Below are 16,204 nucleotides of genomic sequence, written 5' to 3'. Positions count from 1 at the left end.
AAAATACTTTGAAATATGAAATTTATTTTAATGAAATTTCAGAAAATTTCCTATTTTTCAATTTATTTGTAAAATTATTTTGGAGAATTCAAATATTTTAAAAAAATTTTATGATTTTTTTAAAACCTTATTTTTTTAGAATTTTTAAATTAAACTTTTTCAAATTTCAATAATTTTTGTAAAATAAATATTTGAATAGATACTTATCATTTATTTGTCCACATGAATTAAAATTTCAAAATACTTAGGTCTGTGAAGCTGGCCGAACCACTTTTATAAAAATGAATTTAAATTATACCATTAATTAGTGCTCAATTAGTGCTATTTTTGTACCATATTGCCGAATTTAGTGCTCAATGTTTATTTAAAAAAAACAATGGTTCTGCTGAGTGAACGTTCCGCTGGCCGGACCATAACGAAAAACGCTTTAAAAACGCCAACAGAATATTTATAAATAGCCTATTATTTAGTGCTCAATTAGTGCTCAAAGATTAACAAAATAAAAAATTTTTTTATTAATTATTTATTTAAAAAAAAAAAATTTTTTGAATGAGTGAGTAATCCGTTAGCCAGACCATAACGAAAAACGCAATAAAAACACCAACAAAATATTTATCGATAGCCTATTATTTAGTGCTCAATTAGTGCTCAAAGATTAACAAAATAAAAAATTTTTTAATTAATTATTTATTTAAAAAAAATTTTTTTTCGATTGAGTGACTAATCCGCCAACCGCACCATTACGACAGACACGTCAAAAATCACAACAAAATATTTATCAATACCCTAAAATTTAGTGCTCAATTAGTGCTTAAATATTAACACAATAAAAAATTGTTTATTAATTATTTATTTATAAAAAACATTTCTTCGAAAGAGTGAACACGTTAAAAATGTTTTAAATTCGTTTTATAATTCGTTTTCTTAGCCTATAATTTAGTGCTCAAATAGTGTTCGCAGATTAAGAAAATAAAAAATTTTTTTTATTAATTATTTATTTAAAAGAAAAACTTATTCAAATGAGTGAGCGAACCGCTATCCGCACCATTACGAAAAACACATTAAAAACGCCAACAAAATAGTTATCAATAGCATATTATTTAGTGCTCAATTAGTGCTGAAAGATTAACACAATTCAAAATTTGTTTATTAATTATTTATTTAAAAAACTAACTTATTAGCTTATTACTAACTCAGCGATCCGCTGGCCGGACCATAACGAAAAACACGTTAAAAACGCCAACAGAATATTTACAATTAGCCTATTATTTAGTGCTCAATTAGTGCTCAAAGATTAACACAATTCAAAATTTGTTTATTAATTATTTATTTATAAAAAACATTTCTTCAATAGTTCTAGAGTTCCTGATAGTTTTTAGAAATAGTTCCGGCAATTAAATAGTAAAAAATAAGTTTTTTCATAATAGGGGGCCAACTTCACGCAGTCCCTCACTATTGAAAAAGTGGATTTATAATTAGAGTTTTGAGTTGTTTTAATAGAGTTCTAGAGTTCCCTACATTTTATTCGAATAGTTGAGCCATGTTAAGTTGGCACTACTTTTTTGAAAAATCAAAAATTTTACAAGAGTTCTGAGCACTTTTGCAATAGTTCTAGAGTTCTCTAACGATTATTTAAATAGTTCTGATAATTAACAATAAAAAAAGCGACAATGAAAAATCATAGTGCTAACTTTGCATAGCACTATGATTTTTGCAAAAAAGAGTTCTGACCTAATATTCTGAAAGAGAATAAAGAGTTCTAGAGTTCTTTACTAAAAAAACAAGAGTTCTGCAAAATTTCAAAAGTTATTAACAAATTAAAAAAAGATATGAAAATAATATTTTGTAAGTTCTGAATAGAGTTCTGGCATCGTTGCGAAGAGTTCTATAAGTATGTCTAATGACATTTTGTTCTAAATCCAAAATCAAAAAAGTTACGGGACTATGAAGTTTTCTAAAATTTTCAAAATTTAAAATTCAGAGTTCTGAGAGTTTTGTAAAGAGTTCTGGCATCGTCATAAAGAGTTGTATAAGAATTTCTTGTGACATTTTGTTTTAAATCCAAAATCAAAAAAGTTACAGGACTTTGAAGATTTCAAGAAATTAAAAAAATTAAAAATTCAGAATTCTGAGGATTTAATGTTTAATAATTTTGGGACAATCATGTTGCACTTTCCTCAAACAGTTAAGTCCTGTAACTTTTTTGATTTTGGATTTAAAACAAAATGTCATTAGGAATACTAACTTATAGAACTCTTTATTATGATGCCAGAACTCTAATCATAACTCTGAATTTTTAAATTTTTTGAAATTTTTAAAGTTCTGTAATTTTTTGGATTCTAGATTTAAAACAAAGTGTCATAAGGAATACTTATAGAACTCTTTTTAATGATGCCAGAACTCTTTTCAGAACTTTCAGAACTCTGAATTTAAAAATTTTAAAAATTTATGAAAATTTCAAAGTCCTCTAACTTTTTTGATTTTGGATTTAAAACAAAATGTCATTAAGAATACCTATAGAACTCTTTATGATTATGCCAGAACTCTTTTCAGAACTCTCAGAACTCTGAATTTTCAAATTTTCAAATTTTTTTTAAAATTTCAATGTCCTGTAACTTTTTTGATTTTGGATTTAAAACAAAATGTCATTAGGAATACTTATAGAACTTTTTATGATGATGCCAGAACTCTTTTCAGAACTCTCGGAACTCTGAATTTTAAAATTTTGAAAATTTATGAAAATTTCAAAGTCCTGTAACTTTTTTGATTTTGGATTTAAAACAAAATGTCACTAGAAATACTTATACAACTCTTTATGACGATGCCAGAACTCTTTACAAAACTCTCAGAACTCTGAATTTTAAATTTTGAAAATTTTAAAAAACTTCATAGTCCCGTAACTTTTTTGATTTTGGATTTAGAACAAAATGTCATTAGACATACTTATAGAACTCTTCGCAACGATGCCAGAACTCTATTCAGAACTTGCAAAATATTATTTTCATATGTTTTTTTAATTTGTTAATAACTTTTGAAATTTTGCAGAACTCTTGTTTTTTTAGTAAAGAACTCTAGAACTCTTTATTCTCTTTCAGAATATTAGGTCAGAACTCTTTTTTGCAAAAATCATAGTGCTATGCAAAGTTAGAACTATGATTTTTCATTGTCGCTTTTTTATTGTTAATCATCAGAACTATTTAAATAATCGTTAGAGAACTCTAGAACTATTACCAAAGTGCCTAGAACTCTTGTAAAATTTTTGATTTTTCAAAAAAGTAGTGCCAACTTTACATGACTGAATAGTTCTGATAATCCGAAGTCATAAACAAATAATTGAAAACACGAGAATTTTTCAAAAAATCTAAAATGTTACGTTACAAGAGTTCTAATTAGAGTTCCGTTAGCCCCCCATCTAGATCAATAAAAAACTCTTATAACAATTTTTTCAAAACCTAAAAACTACAAAACTACAAGACTTTTATGTTTTAAAAGACATTTTTTTTTTTTCAATTGAAAGTTCTATGAGTTCTAATCAGATTTCTGTGAGCCCCCAATACTGTTCGATAAAATAACTATAATAGGTAACAATTTTCTTAAGACCCAAAAACTACTGAATTACAAGACTTTAAAGTTTCAAAAAAATTCATTTTTTTGTTAAATTTAGAGTTCTAAGAGTTCTGATGAGAGTTCTGCGAGCCCCCAATAGTGTTCGATAAAAAACCCTGAAACCAATTTTTTCAAAACCTAAAAACTATTAAACTACAAGACTTTTATGTTTCAAAAGAAATTTGGTTTTTTTAAATTGAAAGTTCTATGAGTTCTAATCAGAGTTTTGTGAACCCCAAATCTTCAGACAACTACCAATTGCTTGGTCAATAAGCTTTGTTTTACATATATAATTACGCACCATTATGTATATCAACCTAAAAAGAACAATTAAACACTTTTTTAAAATTTGCAATGGCATTAACAGGATTTTACCGTGCCGTATTATCTCTATAACTATCCTTGCCCCTTGAGCGCATATTTCAGTTTTTTTTAAATTTTAAGGAACGACGTGAATTAATTTGAAAATAAATACAATATTCGTGTTCAGCAGGAAATTCCACTCCGAAAAACACTTACGTAAATAAATATTCTGAAACTCTAATATAGAAAACAATATGATAAACATAACGTTGACATTTTAGCAAAATAGACTATTTTCAAAAATAAACTCCTAACTTCGCAAATGGTGACAGATTGACTTCCAATTTTTACTATCATCTTTTGGTGTTAAAATGCGAATATACCATGAATTACTCGATTTTTGAGCATAAGCAAAAACTTACTATCCTTGCCCCATCCTCCCCTGTATAAAAAAATAAAAGTAAAAAAATATATAAAAATTTTAATAAACTATAAAAATTAAATTCATCAGCTAATGTCAGGGTATTTATTGACATTTGATTTTACCAAAAATTATCATACTGATGTCAGATTAACCCTTTAAGTTGTAGTTAAATAAAAGTCAAATTACACATAGATTATGACGTAACTAAATGAGAGAGTAAAAAATGAAACGTCAAAATTAGGTCAAAATGATAGGTGTAAGAGCAAACACAATTATAAAATTACCTTACATTGTTAGGTCAGATGGCAAACTTCACCTCATCATTAAGTCTGCGCGCGGAAATTGTTTGAGAAATTTTGACGTCTAGGTCAAAACTGCCCTCAAACTTGACCTAAATTTTTAGGGTAGCGGGAATTCTTTGTCAAATTTTGATGCGTAGGTCAAAACTGCCCTCAAAATTGACCTACATTTTGAGGGTAGCGAAAATTGTTTGTCAAATGTTGACGTCTAGGTCAAAACAGTCCTCAAAATTGACCTAAATTTTGAGGGGAAAACTACAGGTCAACTCTCGACCTGTAGGTCAAAAAATCTTGAAACAGCGGCGGCGATATCTTTTTGTAATATAGAGAGATAATATTATATAATATATTATTATATATTATAATCAGCGACCCTAGAAACCTTAAGGTACCAAGTTTCATAAAAATCCATTAAAAATTTTTTCAACAAACTTTTGGCCCGAACAGTGGAAATCTCGTTGATAGCCAAGGGGTTAATTTGTTAATAACTTTCGAAATTTTGCAGAACTCTTGTTCTTTTGGTAGAGAACTGTAGAACTCTTTATTCTCTTTCAGAATATGAGAACAAAACTCTTTTTTGCATAAATAATAGTTCTATGCAAAGTTAACACCAAGTTTTTTCATTGTCGCTTTTTTTGTCAATCATCAGAACTATTTAAATAATAATCGTTATAGAACTCGAGAACTATTGCTAAAGTGCCCAGAACTCTTGTTAAAATTTTGATTTTTTTAAAAAGTAGTGCCAACTTTACATGACTAAGTGTTTGAACTTATTCAATTATTCAAAAACAAATTAATTTCAAACCTTAAAGTCTTGTAATTCAGTAGTTTTTGGGTTTTGAGAAAATTGTTATTAGGGTTTTTTCTCGAACTCCATGGGTGGCTCACAGAACTCTGATCAGAACTACAAGAACTCTTAATTTAAAAAAAACAAATTTTTTTGAATCTTCAATGTCTTGTAGTTTAGTAGTTTTTAGGTTTTGAGAAAATTGTTATTAGGGTTTTTTCTCGAACTCCATGGGTGGCTCACAGAACTCTGATCAGAACTACAAGAACTCTTAATTTAAAAAAAACAAATTTTTTTGAATCTTCAATGTCTTGTAGTTATGTAGTTTTTAGGTTTTGAAAAAATTCTTATTAGGGTTTTTTATCAAACACTATTGGGGGTTCACAAAACTCTGATTAGAACTCATAGAACTTTCAATTTAAAAAAACCAAATTTCTTTTGAAACATAAAAGTCTTGTAGTTTAATAGTTTTTAGGTTTTGAAAAAATTGGTTTCAGGGTTTTTTATCGAACACTATTGGGGGCTCGCAGAACTCTCATCAGAACTCTTAGAACTCTAAATTTAACAAAAAAATGAATTTTTTTGAAACTTTAAGGTCTTGTAATTCAGTAGTTTTTGGGTCTTAAGAAAATTGTTACCTATTATAGTTATTTTATCGAACAGTATTGGGGGCTCACAGAAATCTGATTAGAACTCTTGTAACGTAACATTTTAGATTTTTTGAAAAGGAAGGGAACTCTAGAACTCTATTAAAACAACTCAAAACTCTAATTATAAATCCACTTTTTCAATAGTGAGGGACTGCGTGAAGTTGGCCCCCTATTATGAAAAAACTTATTTTTTACTATTTAATTGCCGGAACTATTTCTAAAAACTATCAGGAACTCTAGAACTATTGAAGAAATGTTTTTTATAAATAAATAATTAATAAACAAATTTTGAATTGTGTTAATCTTTGAGCACTAATTGAGCACTAAATAATAGGCTAATTGTAAATATTCTGTTGGCGTTTTTAACGTGTTTTTCGTTATGGTCCGGCCAGCGGATCGCTGAGTTAGTAATAAGCTAATAAGTTAGTTTTTTAAATAAATAATTAATAAACAAATTTTGAATTGTGTTAATCTTTCAGCACTAATTGAGCACTAAATAATATGCTATTGATAACTATTTTGTTGGCGTTTTTAATGTGTTTTTCGTAATGGTGCGGATAGCGGTTCGCTCACTCATTTGAATAAGTTTTTCTTTTAAATAAATAATTAATAAAAAAAATTTTTTATTTTCTTAATCTGCGAACACTATTTGAGCACTAAATTATAGGCTAAGAAAACGAATTATAAAACGAATTTAAAACATTTTTAACGTGTTCACTCTTTCGAAGAAATGTTTTTTATAAATAAATAATTAATAAACAATTTTTTATTGTGTTAATATTTAAGCACTAATTGAGCACTAAATTTTAGGGTATTGATAAATATTTTGTTGTGATTTTTGACGTGTCTGTCGTAATGGTGCGGTTGGCGGATTAGTCACTCAATCGAAAAAAAATTTTTTTTAAATAAATAATTAATTAAAAAATTTTTTATTTTGTTAATCTTTGAGCACTAATTGAGCACTAAATAATAGGCTATCGATAAATATTTTGTTGGTGTTTTTATTGCGTTTTTCGTTATGGTCTGGCTAACGGATTACTCACTCATTCAAAAAATTTTTTTTTTTTTAAATAAATGATTAATAAAAAAATTTTTTATTTTGTTAATCTTTGAGCACTAATTGAGCACTAAATAATAGGCTATTTATAAATATTCTGTTGGCGTTTTTAAAGCGTTTTTCGTTATGGTCCGGCCAGCGGAACGTTCACTGAGCAGAACCATTGTTTTTTTTAAATAAACATTGAGCACTAAATTCGGCAATATGGTACAAAAATAGCACTAATTGAGCACTAATTAATGGTATAATTTAAATTCATTTTTATAAAAGTGGTTCGGCCAGCTTCACAGACCTAAAATACTTTCAATGTAAAAACAAAAATTAATTTAATTTAAAAAATTTTATTTAGAAATTCAAATTAAATTTAATTTAATTTAAAAAATTTTATTTAGAAATTCAAATTAAATTTAATTTAATTTAAAAAATTGTAATTAAATTTTTTTTTCTAAATTAGTTGAATTCCGGTTCCCGAAAATAATTTTTAAAAAATTGATTAACAGGAAATTTTCGCAAATTCCATTAAAATAAATTTTTACGTTTCAAAGAATTTTATTTTCTCACTGCTTTAAAAAATTATTTTTGAATATTACAGTATTTTTTGAAGAATTGTAACTAAAAATTTGGAAAGCAATTAAATCTTACAAAAAATTTTAATTAAATAATTCTTTTATCGCTGAATTCTAATAAAAATTGATTGAAAAAGAATTTTAATTAAAATTTTGAAAAATATTATAAATTATAATACTTTTTGAAATTTTATTATTTCTAAAAATTTGAATTGCAAAAGTCTTCTAATTCTTGAAATATTTTCTAAAATTTTAACTGAAATTCTTTTTCAAATTATAATTCTTATGACAAATTGTACTAGAATTTATTCAATTATTTTTATACAAAAATAAATAATCAATTATTTCTAAAATTTGTAACTACTTTTGGACTTTTTTGTACTTTAGATAAAAAATTCGTAGACTATTTAAGATTTTAGATAATTTGATATTTCTTTTGGATAAAATTTCCTTACTTTAGTAATTTTATTATTTTAGTAACTATATTTAGTACTACAATTAGTATCATATTTAGTACTACATTTAGTATTATATTTAGTATTATATTTTGTACTATATTTTGTACTATATTTTAGTAAATATTTTAGTAAACATTTTAGAAAAAGTATTTTTATCTGAAATTAGCAAAATTTTGTTACTCAAACTTACCTTGAGTCGTTAGTTGCTTTCTTTGAATGTTACTGTTAGAAAAAGGCAGAAACCGGCTCGTTTGTTGAAGGGAACTCATGACGTTAAACATTCATTTAAGTTAAATATTTTTTGTCTGACCTAAAATTTAAAAACAAAATATTAAAACAATATCACTAAGAAATAAAAATAAATTCAAATATATTGTCAAAATTTAATTATTCATTTCTTTCCATCAGTGAAAATAAATTAAAAATTGTTCGTTTTTACTAAAAAAAAAAATTTTATTCTAGAATTCAGCATCAAATTCGTTAAAAAGAAATAAAAGGAAAGTATAAAAAAGTAAAGAAGAAAAATAAATCTCGAAATAAATTTTAAAAATTAATTTAAATAATTAATACTGAATAATTAATGCAAAAAAATTAAAAAATTAATTAAAAAAACTAAAAAATATGTAAGAAATTAAATTTACAGTCGAAAATTCGAGATGTTTTCTCTTGGAAAAGAAAAATAAATTTTTATTTCCCATTATTGAAAGGCCTTAGTAGTTAAAGCAGAAACGCAAAATAATAATTTGATTTAAAACATGAAAAAGCAGATGTTTTATGAATTGTAATCGTTTCAAAACATATTTACCATATTAGATAAAATACGACTTGCAAGATCAAAGGCCATAAAACCAATAAACATATAAAACAACAACAAAAAAAGCGCTAACCTCCATTCTATTCCATACGTTATGTATTAGTTTTCAAATCAGAAATCTAAAGATAGTTCATTGAAAGAATCGTTTAATTTTATTATAATAATCACTATGCGAAACGTGAATTAATTTAATGACATTTTTCCCCCCTTTCGATAAAAGTATTCATATATAATGAAAAAAAATTATGCTGCATTGATTTAAAGAAAAGGAATTTTGTTCTTTTTATCTAATAATATAAATTTTCATCAAATTTAATCAGTTTTACACCTTTTAATATGATTGATTCATTAAAGAAAATTTTAATTCTGTAGTCGATGTTTTTTTTTTGGTATTAATAATGAATCTTAACGAATTATTATTATTTATTATAATTAGTATTATATTATTATATAATAATTAAAATATTGTTAATTAATAATTAATATATTGCTAAATAAGTAATAATTAATATATTTCTAAATAATAATTATTAGCTTTTCGTCTTTCAACGTATATTTATTTGTAAATTAATTTTATAGCTTTATTAGAGTAATTAATATTTTTCCTTACGTCGAAAATTGTTTTAATTTTTGTCTTAGTGTTCAAAAAAAAAATATTTTGTCATTAATACCGTAAATTATATTTATTTCCATTCTTTAGAAAAAATATCAAGTATTCTTTGTTTCAAAAACAAATTATTAAACAATTAACAATTATTTATTTTTAAATTTTTGAAATTTGATTTTAATCATCAGGAATTTATTTTAAAAGCTGAGAACGAAAATATTTCAAATGAAAAATTAAATATTCGATTACACAATAACATCAAATAAACTGAATATTTTGAGATATTATTACAGAAAAAAAAGGAAAAAAAATGTTACGTTTCTGCTTGTATATAATGAATCTCAATTGGTCAATAAAAATTTTTTAAAAATAATTCTCAACTCTGTCTCTTGTTTATCAAATAAATAATAAATATTTTTAAAAATGTTAAATATTTTAATTTTTACATAATTTATATTTGAATAGTTATTGTACTAGGTTCAAACATAATTTTACACAGTTTAGCAAAATTCTTTTTTTACAACAAAAAGAAAAATTTCTTTTTTTTCTACAAATAAAAAAATTGGGCCTTAAGGGCAGGGTCAAAGTCGTTGCAATAAAAAAATATTAAAAAGACATTTATAAAAGAAAAAGGACAATAAGAAAAGTGAATAAAATTTAATTTTCAAAAACACAATTAAAAATTATTTTTTCTTCAAAAAAATTTTAATTTGGGCCTTAAGGGCATTTCAAAGACGTTGTTATAACAAAATATCAAAAAATGTTTATAACAGACAAAGAAAATAAAGTAAGTGAATAGAATTTAATTTTTAAATTTACAATAAAAGTTTATTTTTCCCCCCAAAAAAAATAAAATTGGGCCCTAAGGGCGTGAAAAAGTTGTTGCGAGCAGTTAAAAAATATTAACAAATGTTTACAAATAAAACAGAGTAAATAAAGTGAATAGAATTAAAATTTTAAATTCATAATGAAAATTATTTTTTCTTTAAAAATAAAGAGGAAATTTTGGGACTTAAGGGCATGTCAAACAAAATATTAAAAAATGCTTTAGAAAACAGCATAAAAATAGGCAATAGAATTAAATTTTTAAATTCATAATAAAAGATTGTCTTTTCTATGAAAAAAAATAAAATTGGGCCTTAAGGGCATGAAAAAGTATGTTTTTTCTATAAAAAAAAATTAATTTGGGCCTTAAGGGCATGAAAAAATCTTTGAAATTAATTAAAAAAACATGCAAAATATTTACAAGAATAATAGAATAAATAGAAGTGAATAGAATTTTATAGTTTTAGATTCACAATGAAAAATTATTATTTTTTTTTCTGTAAAATAAGAAATTTGGGCCTAAAGGGCATGTAAAACTTGTAACGATAACAAAATATAAAAAACACTTTTAAAAAAAACGAAAAAAAGTTATTGAATTAAATTTTGAAATTCACAATAAAAAATTGCTTTTTCTGTAAAAAAAAAACAATAAAATTGGGCCTTAAGGACATGAAAAAGTCATTGGGATCAGTTAAAAAAATTTCAAAAATATTTACGAGGGAAACAGAATAAAAAGAAGGCAATAGAATTATAATTTTAGATTCACAATGAAAAATTAGTATTTTTTTTATAAAAAAGAAAATTTGGGCCTGAAGGGCATGAAAAAATCATTGCTATTAATTAAAAAAATATGAAAAATGTTTACAAGAATAACAGAATAAAAAAAAGGTGAATAGAATTTTATACTTTTTGTCTTACAATGAAATATTATTTTTGTTCTATAAAATAGGAAATTTGGGCCTTATGGGCATATCAAACTTGTAACGATAACAAAATATATAAAAAAAAATTTTAAAAAACAGAAAAAAAGATTATAGAATTAAATTTTCAAATTGACAATAAAAAAAGTGTCTTTAAAAAAAAATAAAATTGGGCCTTAAGGGCATGAAAAAATCATTGTGATGAATTAAAAAAATATCAAAAATGTTTACAAGAAAAACATGATAAAAAGAAGTGAATATAATTATAGTTTTAAATTGACAATGAAAAATAATTTTTTTCTCTAAAAAAAATAATATTTGTGCCTTAAGGGCATACTAAACTTTGTTCCAATAACAAAATATAAAGAAAAATGTTTAAAAAAAACAATAAAGAATTCACAAAAACAAAATTTTTAAATACACAATAAAAATTTATTTTTGCCCCGCACAATAACAAAATAAAGAAAATTGAGTCTTAAGGGCATGCAAAAGTCGAGATTTTTCCATTGAAATTCTATATAAAAATCTAATCGACATTAAAATTCCCTTAAAAAAAAGAATCTATTTAAATTATTTTATACATTTTTTTTTCTCTAATATATACTCAACCTTGTAGTGAACTCCATTCTGAAAACGGTTGAACTGTGAGACAACATAGGCAGCTGCAGATATTCGAGATAAAAAGCACATAACTTCGAATTAAAAGAAAAAAAACCGTTTGTAGGGAAAACTTTTTTTTTCACCAAAAATTGAAATATTTCACCCACAACAAAAAAGAAAGGAGAGAGTAAAAAAAGTAACTTAAAGTAGAAAAAAAAACAAAAGAAATTAACAAGTTGTGTTGAACGCGCCCACTGACAAGGCACAGTGCGCTGACAGAGGTGTCAACACTCAGGAATGTTGATAATCTTAAAAGATATAAAAGATTCGGTCATTAAAGAGCGTCGCAACAAGTCACACACTCAGTCTTTCACTGACAATCGAATTTGCCACTATAACCATAAATATAATACTTTTGGAGTAAATTAGGTAACAAAAACAAAAAATTTACGTTAATGCATTTTTCTTCTCTCTCTCTCTCTCACTTGGTTTCTATTTCTCTCCTTCTCTCTCTCTCTCTCTCTCTCCTTCTATCAAAGTTCTCGTAGCTCCCCAAGAAAAGAATTACACAAATAAACAAAAGGACAACACCGAATGCATATCTGCCAATGAGTCTCACAAATTTTTTTTTCTTCCTTTTCTTTACACCACAAATAAAAATTGTGTAGAAACAAATTGGAAAAAAAAGGAAAATATTATGTTTAACGAGTTAAGTAGAATTTTACTCACACAATAAGAGTTATCCAACAGCTTTTAGAGAATCGCAATTATTTTCAATATTATAAATTGGTACACTTTACTCCTCCGCGCACGAGAAATAAAAATTCATAGTTGTCAAATTCCTCGTATGTGGCGCCACAATTGAAAGGGGGCACTCTCACCATCTTCTTTTTTTTTCACCTTCGAATTCAAGTGATGACGCACGTGTGGGAGTAGTAGAAAAAGAGAGGAAAAAAAAGAAAGAACGAGAAAAGAAAAAGGTGGAAAATTCGAGACTTTCAAAAGGGATTTCTTTGATATTGTACGTGGAACATAAAATTTTTTGTTTAAAGTCTGACGCAAAAATTTTGATTCACTGAAAATTAATTTGCACTTGAAGGCCTTAATCGCCTAAAAGGCCTTAAATCATACAAATATAACAGGTGTTTTTTTAATTGCCTTTTTAATATTTTTCTATTCTATTCTATTGTTTTTTTCTCGATGTTTTCCTAATATTTCTTCGATGTTCTTCACAAACTGAATTAATTTATTATTTATAATAAATGAGGTAGAATTTAAGGTTATGTTGAACTTTACCCCCTGCAATATTTCTGCCTTTTTTTCTCTGGCGTTTGCCTTTTGGAAATTAATTTTTGAAAATCTATTTTTCTAGAAAATATTTTCGCGCTTAATTTTCAAATGGGACATAAACATGAAATCGATTTTGATTGGTCGAGATAAAATCACGTGCGTTGTTTGGAAATTGCAAACAAAAAACAACATTTTTCTCCTCCTGCATTAGACTCTAGACTCGAATAAGATTATAAAAATTGACAAGTAATTTAATGGACCAGAAAATTTAAATTGAAAATTAAATCATTAGGGAAAAATTCGAAAACTAAAAGAAGAAGAGAAAAAATTAAATGAGACGAAATTTTTTATCGAACTGCTTTTTCTCGTTTTTATGATGCAGATGTCAAAGGTCATGATGAATTGTCATAAAACTCGTTTTCTTCAACGGATTATTACACTGCCATTGTTTCTAAAAACTGCACCATCATTGAAAATTATTCATTCACATATTTTGAGGCAACATTTTGCAAATAATTTTCCTGGTAACAAAATTTTCCTGATAGAAAATGTTTTTTTTATCTTTCAAGACAATTTTTTGTCTAAAAATTAATTTTTCGAAATTTGACATTTAAACTAATTAATTTTTATTTTCGTACAGGTACCACAGGTACAAATAGATTATTTTCAAGTACAAGTTTCTTGAGAGCAGAAATGGCGAATTGTGGCGGAGGCGATTCCAATGAATTCGACATGAATTACGATCAACTTTTGGAGGCTCAAAAAAATTGCGATATTTTGATAATTGACGTACGTGAACATGCGGAAATTGATAAAACCGGAGCACTGCCGGGGAGCATTCACATTCCAAGTAGGAAATAATTTATTCTAGAAACAAAAAAATAAAGTAAATAAAACGAGAAAAATGAGACGTAAAATAAAATCGGAAAAAGCAGAAAACGAAAAATAAAAAAGAAAGAAAAGGAAAATAATAAATTTACAATTAAGAATAAAATTTCTTTCAGTGTGCAACGTTGCCGATGAATTGACAAATCTTTCTGGCGACACATTTTGCGAGAAATATAGTCGTGATTTACCCTCGAAGGAAACGAAATTGGTTTTCTCCTGTATGTCCGGAAGGAGAAGCAGTATTGTCCAAGATCGAATGAAAAAATTGGGATTTACAAAGTAGGTTTTTTTCTCCCTCTTCACAAATATTTAAACCAAGAAAAAAATAAATTAACCTAATTTTTCCTTTTTTTCAGTGTTTACAATTACAAAGGTGGTTGGAGCGAATGGGAACAAAAGCAAAAGTGTCCTTAAGAAACCAAATGCAATGTACAATTCCTTTAGATTCGTGAAAATAATAAACACTCAATTTAAAATTCGTTTTTTGCAATTTAAGACTTATCAATTATCCAGAGTTGCCACAAAAATTTAATTTTGTTTTTCCCTGATTTTCAGACAAAATTTCAATTTTTTTTTCTGACCCTAAAGAATATTCTGATTCACTTTAAATTATTTAATTAAATTATTTTCATCATTATACAATTTAATTATAATTTTCTGAAATTTTAAACTAAAATTCTACTTTAAATCAATTATTTTTAATAATAATTTTTGAAAAACTTCTTTGAGTTTGAAACTATTCAATTAAATGTTTATTAGAAAATAAAAACATCAAATAATTAAAAAAATTCAATTAAACTTTTTCAAAAAAAAATAATTCTACAAAATTTTTAGTTAAAAAGTATATGAAAAATTCAAATTTTCAAAGATTTTAATTTGAAACATTTTCAAAATTCAATTACTTGTAAAAATTCACGCTGTACTACTTTTAATATTCAATTATCTAAAATTTTGACTGAAGTTCATTTTTTAATCAATTTCTATTAGAAAATTCTACGAGAATCCAATTATTTAAAAACGAACACAAATAATTTGTTGAATAATTGAATATTTCTTAAAATTTAATTCTCATAAAGGAAAATTTTTTTTAATTGATTAAAAATCACAATTTATCAGAATTTAATTGGTAAAATTTTCAACTAAAAATAATTGAATTCCTGCGAAGAGTTTTGTTGTTTATGAAGATAACTTAAATAAATTTTTAAAAAATAATTGAATATTTGCGAAGAATTTCATTTAAATTTTTTATAATAATTTGAATTTCTGCTTTGAATTATATTAAAATTCTTGAAAATAATTCAATTCTTCAATGGAATTTTGTTAAAATTGAAACTAATTTAATTCTTTTATAAAGATTTTTATTAAAGTCTTTTGAAAGTAATTGAATTTTACTAAATTTTTTAAAAATAATTGAATCTTGTGGAGAAATTTTATTAAAATTGTATTGAAAATTATTCAATTTTTGCGAAGAATTTTATTAAAAATTATTTTGTTATTTAATAAAATAATTGAATTATTGACAAGAATTTTGTTATTTAATAAAATAATTGAATTTTTGACAAGAATTTTAATCAAATTTTGGAATTTCTGAATTATATTAAAAATTTTGAAAATAATTCGATACTTAAATGGAATTTGGTTAAAATTGTTTTGCAAATAAATTAATTTTGTCAGAGAATTAAAAAAATGTTTTTAAATAATTGTATCTTGAGGAGAAATTTTAATAAAATTGTATTGAAAAAATTGAATTCACAAGTAGAATTTTTTCATTGAAAAATAAATGAATTCTTGCAACGAATTTTGTTTAAATTTTTAAAAATAATTGAACTCCTGACTATTATATTATTATTTATAAAAATAATTGAATTCCTATGAAATTTTTATTATTTATGGAAATAATTAAATGTTTGTGTAGAATTTTATCAAAATGTTTTTTAAAATAATGCAAGTCCTTTGGAATTGCCTTCAGGGAAGGTTAATTTTAATTTTTTAGACAAATTTTAATTTGAATTTAACAAAAACTATTTTTCCTTAGCAATGGCAATATTTTTGAGCAAAAACAGATTTTTTTGAGAAAAACTATCACAATTTTTCGTTTTAGAAAAAAACC

At 24.9% G+C, this 16,204-nt stretch overlaps 2 protein-coding genes across 9 annotated transcripts in view; one reads left to right on the top strand and one right to left on the bottom strand.

The window, feature by feature from the left end:
- Nucleotides 1-12,788, bottom strand: part of LOC122503830 — a 28,696-nt gene extending 15,908 nt beyond the window's left edge. The window contains exons 1-2 of one of the 2 annotated variants that reach the window (XM_043614552.1): nt 12,646-12,788; nt 8,341-8,460 (exon numbers count right to left, since the gene is read on the bottom strand). In XM_043614552.1, coding sequence (XP_043470487.1) covers nt 8,341-8,431 — 91 coding nt within the window. In that variant the 5' untranslated portion in view covers nt 8,432-8,460; nt 12,646-12,788. Of the gene's footprint in view, nt 1-8,340; nt 8,461-11,925; nt 12,058-12,645 lie in introns of those variants that run through there. The other variant, XM_043614553.1, reaches the window with a different exon arrangement.
- On the top strand, nt 12,205-14,584 carry LOC122503831 (rhodanese domain-containing protein CG4456-like). 7 transcript variants are annotated; one of them, XM_043614557.1, is made up of 5 exons: nt 12,205-12,345; nt 13,589-13,730; nt 13,847-14,056; nt 14,211-14,373; nt 14,451-14,584. In XM_043614557.1, the coding sequence occupies exons 2-5, from the start codon at nt 13,589-13,591 to the stop codon at nt 14,506-14,508; spliced, it is 573 nt and encodes a 190-aa protein (XP_043470492.1). In that variant the 5' UTR covers nt 12,205-12,345; the 3' UTR covers nt 14,509-14,584. The 7 variants fall into 7 exon arrangements, with proteins under 7 accessions (XP_043470492.1, XP_043470494.1, XP_043470493.1 ...); XM_043614555.1 differs by lacking the exon at nt 12,205-12,345 and adding an exon at nt 12,806-12,937; XM_043614554.1 differs by lacking the exon at nt 12,205-12,345 and adding an exon at nt 12,919-13,058 and having other exon boundaries at nt 13,289-13,730.
- The last annotated feature ends 1,620 nt before the right edge of the window (nt 14,585-16,204 follow it).

This window comes from Leptopilina heterotoma, unplaced genomic scaffold, assembly GCF_015476425.1.
Source record: "Leptopilina heterotoma isolate Lh14 unplaced genomic scaffold, ASM1547642v1 Lhet_270, whole genome shotgun sequence".
In the NCBI taxonomy this organism is placed as follows: Eukaryota; Metazoa; Arthropoda; class Insecta; order Hymenoptera; family Figitidae; genus Leptopilina; species Leptopilina heterotoma.
This window is presented reverse-complemented; position numbering and strand designations above follow the sequence as displayed.

What these genes read in the sequence shown, in the direction of transcription:
- LOC122503831 (XM_043614554.1), top strand. Translation starts at nt 13,580, where the DNA reads ATGATGCAGATGTCAAAGGTCATGATGAATTGTCATAAAACTCGTTTT. An exon ending in GGGGAGCATTCACATTCCAA is followed by an intron (nt 14,057 to 14,210) that starts GTAGGAAATAAT and finishes AATTTCTTTCAG; the next exon opens with TGTGCAACGTTGCCGATGAA. An exon ending in AAAAAATTGGGATTTACAAA is followed by an intron (nt 14,374 to 14,450) that starts GTAGGTTTTTTT and finishes CCTTTTTTTCAG; the next exon opens with TGTTTACAATTACAAAGGTG.